General features: G+C 39.0%; 1 protein-coding gene across 8 annotated transcripts in view; it reads right to left on the bottom strand.

Annotated features, from left to right (window-relative positions):
* Window positions 1-4,651: 4,651 nt before the first annotated feature.
* The window catches only part of Ccnb3 (cyclin B3), a 94,502-nt gene continuing 93,153 nt past the window's right edge, over window positions 4,652-6,000 (bottom strand). For all 8 annotated transcript variants that reach the window (XM_040733744.1, XM_021235978.1, XM_021235977.1 and 5 more), the window contains 2 exons: window positions 5,125-5,255; window positions 4,652-4,890 (listed from right to left, as the gene is read on the bottom strand). In XM_040733744.1, coding sequence (XP_040589678.1) covers window positions 4,809-4,890; window positions 5,125-5,255 — 213 coding nt within the window. In that variant the 3' untranslated portion in view covers window positions 4,652-4,808. The remainder of the gene's footprint in view (window positions 4,891-5,124; window positions 5,256-6,000) is intronic.

Genomic DNA, 6,000 nt, shown 5'->3' with positions numbered 1-6,000 from the left:
CACACAGAGAAATTCTATCTTGAAAAAACAAGCAAAAAAGAAAAGAAAAAACATGTTGCATAAATGAACAGTTTTAAGAAGAATTATAAATAGCTAGTAAAAAATTTAAAAAATATTCACCATAATTAGCCATAAGGAAAATGCAGATTTAAACTACTTGAGAGTCCATCTCACTCATCTCAGAATGGCTACCATCAAGAAAGCAAATAACAACAAATATAGATATGGATGGGGGCAAGGAGAACACTTGGTATCACCATTATGGAAATCAAGCAGAGGTTTCTCAAAAAGATAAAAATATAATTACCACATGGTCCTTCTATGTCAATCCTGGACACATACCCATGGACTCCATATTGTCCTGCACACATCTCTTCTCTATTCATAGTATCCAGAAAAATAAAATCAGCCTGGATGCCTATTAACTGATGAATGGATATTGAATATGTAGCACCTATACATAATGGAATTTTATTCAGCTGCAAAGAATTGTAAAATTATGAAATTTGCAGAAAAATGGATGGAATTGCAAGACATAATAGTGAGCTAATCCAGGCCCAGAAAGATAAATGTTCCATGTTATCCCTCATATGTGAATCCCAGCTTTGATTTTTTTGATTTGCATGTTTAATTTGGAGTGTCTGTAGAAGTCAAAAAGCTAGAATGGGCCCTTGAGATGGGGTGCTATTAGAAGCGACGTGGCATCCCCTCCCCTGTGTGGTGATATATTATTTATGATTTATTAAAGCTTGCCTGAGAGTTCAGAATGCAAAGCTAGCCACAACTCATAGAGGTCAGGCAATGGTGATGTATAACTTTAATCACAGCAGCTATACTAGCAAGTCATGGAGCCAAGCAGTAGTTGCACACAACTTTAATCCCAGGACTCAGGGGACAGCCAGATGGATCTCTCTGAGTTCAAGGCCACCCTGGCCTAAACAAGAGTGAAAAGTAACATAGCTCACACCTTTGATCCCAGCACCAGGAAGGCACCACCCAGACAGGAGTAATATGGCTGGCCTGAGAAAGGAATATAAGGCAGGAGGAGACAGGAACTCATAGCTTTTACCTCTGAGGATTCATGGAGAAAGGATTGTCATTTCAGCCTGGTAGAGGAAAGATCTACTGGGTTGGCTGCTTTGTTTCTCTGATCTTCAGCTTGAACCCCAATATCTGTCTCTGGGTTTTTATTATTGCTGTTATATCCCTGGGCTCCATATTCCTGACTACAACATTAGAAGAAAACTTAGGCTTTAGTAGAGGCCAAGCCAGATCTAGGGTCCCAAGGTAAAGATGCAACCCACCACTTGTTAACACTCCTTAAAGCGTCCCATATCCTGGGCTCTATACCCTAGCCCACAGTCCTAACAGCTTTGCTGGAGACCAGGCTTGTTCTAGGGACCCCAGGTAAGCCATCCCCCACTGCCCACTAATACTCATTAAAGCCTGCCCAACAACCCCAGACTGCACCCTCTCCCCTGCATCCATAATCCTACCTACACAATGGCTGGAGGGACTGGGAGGAGAGAAGGGAGGGGAAACTTTGGTTGGGATGTAAAATAAATAAATTTAATTAATTAAAAGTAAACTAAATAATTTGAAAGTCAAAAAGAGGTGACATGATAGTAAGACACATGAAAGTTGAGGGGAGTAATATTTAAAAGTTAAAAGGCTTAAATGGAGATTGGGGTGGTATGATAGGGGAGAGTAGAGAGTAGGGTTGGGTTAACTAAATAAGGATGTACGCAAACCTCTTATGGTTTCACTACAGTGAAAACTAATAAAAATATAATGAAATGAAAGAATTTTCAACACACGTACCCTGTATTGATGGACAGTGCTTGCCCCAGAAAACATAAATTATTAAGTTAAATCCCAGTGCCAGGTGAGAGATACCTGCCTGTGAGTTATTGTTCAGAGAGGCTCCAGAGCTATTAATACCAATACAGGTATTGCCGTCGTTCTGGGTTACCTACCATAACTAGATGTTGAAACCATATTGCTTAAGATACAGCATACTTCAGTTGTAGGGCATAGAGAAATAATGCTGGAACTCATTTGAAAATTCCCTCTCTGCTATTCAATTTTCATAGTGCTGGAAGATGCTACACAGACCACCTGGAAGATGCTATGCAGACTAGAAAAGTCATCAATGGTATTACTCACTGGTAAACCCTGAGTGCAAGAATATCTACCTTCTAGTCAATATGTGCACACTATTTTAACAGTGATATGCCTTATCAGAATAACCAACTACTTTCTGATTAATTTGAGGTCTGATATACAGGAAGAACTCATATTTAATACTATAAACCTAGTCAAGAACTCATGAGTAAGTAAGTCATACTCCCCAGAGGGGAACTTACTACTGTTTGTTTGTTAAATGGATATGTTGTCAAAATGACTTCTAAACATGTTTATAGCAATAGATTAGTGCTGCTCTTAACCTTAGTCAGAGAAGCTTCTGCCATGGATAGCAGTTCATGCAGTGACTCCCAAATGGTCAAAATTCTAAGAATGACAGCTAAATATTTAACCCTAAATGGAACATCCATTTCAAACCTCTTAAGGCTCAAGGAACATTACAGAAGAGAAAGTGAAACAAATGTTAAGAGCCAGAAGATGGAGAGGAGTGTTATGAAATGCTATCTTCTGGACATGACATGGTCATTACACTCATGAACTTAGAGCAGCTGTAGTTATCTGTATACAACCTGCACATAGTCGAGCCAGCCCAATCAGCTAAAATTCCAACAGGCAGGACTAATTGGACTAACTGGGTTACAAAACAGAGAGAGGACATGAAAGTGGAAGGGAAGTATGCTGGGAAGTGTCTAATGGGAATAGGAAAGAGAAGTTGAAGTACCTCTGCATGAAATCACCAGAGGTTAAATAAAGGACAAACAAAACATAAAAATAAGGGCTGGAAATTGATGGGGGAAGTCCTTCTGTATATTGTTGCACCCTTCCCCCATGGGGGTCTGTTGACTGCTTGTTACTAGGGGCTTTTAGCAAAACATTTCTCATCCCCTCCTTCCAGGAAGGCCTGCATGCAAGTTCTTGTTTATTGTCTAAAAGCTAATTCCTGGTTTTGGCCCACCCCTTTGCAGGAGGGCCCTGGGAACATAGGCTTCTGACCTTGGTGTTTTTCCACCATACCTGTCTTTGGTATATAAGGCTCTACTCTTGTAAAAATAAATGCCATTCACCTTGTAAGAATGAGCCGCTGTCTTTGTCTTTATTTTCTTCCTTAGTCCTTAGCCTCGGATTGTTGTGAAGTATGGTAGCACTGTAGCTGCGAACACACCGGCAGCTCGCTACATATATATATATATATATATATATATATATATATATATATGTGTGTGTGTGTGTGTGTGTGTGTGTGTGTGTGTGTGTGTGTGTTTCTCTTATTGGTTGATGAATAAAACACTGATTGGCCAGACAGGAAGTATAGGTGTGGCTATAAGAGGAAATAGAAGGAGAGAGAGGGGCAGAGAGAGACACCATGTAGCCAGCAAAGGAGTAACAGGTCCAGGCATTCTCTAGTAAGCCAAGACCACATGAAAATACATAGATTAATAGAATTGGGTTAATAATTAAGACAGAGGTAGCCAATAAGAAGCCCTATTCATCAGCTAATAGTTTATAAATTAATATATGTCTCTGTGTGCTTATTTGAGGCTGAAGATAGAGGGGACTTGGCAGGAAGAAAACTCCAGCAACAGAAAATATAGTTCAATGGTGACATATTTGCCTACCTTATATGAAACCTTAGGTTCAATCCCTAGTACCACCAAAAAAAAAAAGGAAAAAGAAAAAGAAGATGAGAGTTCAAGTAATCTTCTGCTGTGGCAAATATTACATAATAGACTGTGGGAAAGCCCTAGAGGTGGGGCTGAGAAACAGGCTTTTGGCATAGGGGATGTTTAATTTCTTTCCTAGCAAATGAAGTAACTGTTTCAGTACACAACACTTCAGAGATAAGGCAAGAGAAAAAAGAACTCCTTGTAGTTTTATGAAAAATTATTAGATAACTGGTTGGTGTTTGCATTTATGGAAAATTTTGATTTTATAACTAGAAATATCTTCTTTGGGTAGACAGTAAGGTTCAAAAAAGATTTCAATGTGCCCTACAAGTTGTTTTTGTTTTCAAATTTAGACTGTACAGACCTGTCTTTTGGAGGGCTTATTTCTCCACCTTTCACCAGCTAAGCAAAAGTATATAAAGAATCTGAGACTGGAACTGATAAGTATTTGTTCTACCTTACTATTACTTGCTCTGGCTCTGAGCTATTGAGGCTTGCCTGGGGAGGAGAATCAAGTGCCCTTCTTCTTGAACTGGGTACCACTCTCTAGGATCATCCTTTTACAGACTCACTTACAGTTCACACCTAGTTGAATTCCTCTTCCTCTAAAGTGGAGGAAAATTAGGGGCCCTTTTTGAACTGGATGCCACTGTCCAGGGTTATCATTTCATAGACTCACTTATCAGTTCACATTTGGCTGAATTACTCTTCCTCTAAGGAGAAAAGCTCTAAAGAGAGAAGGAAATTGGATAAGTTAGGTCCTGAAACAGGCTTTACTTGGTTGGAAAATAACCTTCTTGATGTGCATGGGGTGCCTCAGCAATAAGAGGGGTTGGGAGTCATTCTAGTAACCATTGCATTTTTATTAACTTTTTTAAACAAATATAACAAACAGTTTCTTTTCTTTCATAAAACCAATTTAAAACATTTTAAGCATAAGATACATGAATAAATGCAGCCTATGTATATGTCTGTCCTGACAGCTGTTGTCAGAGGTCCTCAGCCCAGTAATGACCACAGCAAAATCTCCTCTAGAGTGTCCTTGTCCAAAGGAGGTATTTTGGAGACTTCAAAGAAGGTCCTGCAAAGGGAAATGTGGTCTTCTTAGAGGAAAATAATACAAAGCAAAACAGGTTCCAAAGAGGAAATGGCACATTAGAGCCCTTGGTTTCCTATCTGGCTTTAACTGTAGAATAGAAAGGAAGGTGTAAAGTTTCTGAATCCTCTCTTTTAAATTGAGAATGTTCTAGGCCCACTGTTTTATAGAGTTTCGTGAATGACACAAACTCAGCTTTAACTGGAGTTTGGTACTTACTCTTCAGCATACTTCTCATACACATTCTTGAGGCAATTATGGGGTTGGAAAATTAGTGAATTGTTCAGCTTTCTGACCAAGGTCTGAAGCTCAGCGATCTCGTAGCCAGTATAATGTTCCAGTAAAGGAATCTGAAAAAGGAAGAATGAACAGCAACTTCTACTATTGAAAGTATACTCTTGCCTCCAATTATGCTACACAAATCCAAACATCCCATCTCTTGTTTAGGCAGGGGAGATACTCAAAACATTTCAAAGACTCACGTGATACAGATACTAAGTAATAATTATAGGGTAGCACCTAAAAGAGTAAGTCTCAAACATAAACTTCTAAGATGATTATGTTCAAGTATTATCATTTATATGTTTACCCTAGTTATAGGTGTTCATGTGAGCTAAAATCCACCAAAGACCACACTCATTCCTTTAGTATCTTCACATCTTTTCATTTAGTACTTTGCCCACATCTGATATCTCTTCTTACAAGTTCTACTTATCTTTCAAGATTGGGCTTTAAAGTAACCTCTTCTGGGTATGGATGGGATACTGAAATATATGATATGAAAGTAGATGGGAAGGATTCTGAGGATGGAAAGCTTTAATTGAGGATGGGGATAGGGGTTGCAGGAAAGCAAGGGTGGATGAGTTAATTACTTTTAAAATATAATAATAATAAATCTTGAACAGAGCTATCCTGCATGAGTGAATAATACTGCTTCCAGAAGCCATAGGCTAGTGAGCAAAAATGCCAATGCCAGGTGTGGGATACCTCCCTATGAATTGTTGGTCAAGGAGGCCTCAGATGCCTCCAAATCAATACATGCTATTGATGTTGCTTTTTCTCTGCCCACAACACACTTCGGTTGTAGAATATAAG

The sequence above is a fragment of the Mesocricetus auratus genome, unplaced genomic scaffold (assembly GCF_017639785.1).
Source record: "Mesocricetus auratus isolate SY011 unplaced genomic scaffold, BCM_Maur_2.0 Super-Scaffold_100033, whole genome shotgun sequence".
In the NCBI taxonomy this organism is placed as follows: domain Eukaryota; kingdom Metazoa; phylum Chordata; class Mammalia; order Rodentia; family Cricetidae; genus Mesocricetus; species Mesocricetus auratus.
This window is presented reverse-complemented; position numbering and strand designations above follow the sequence as displayed.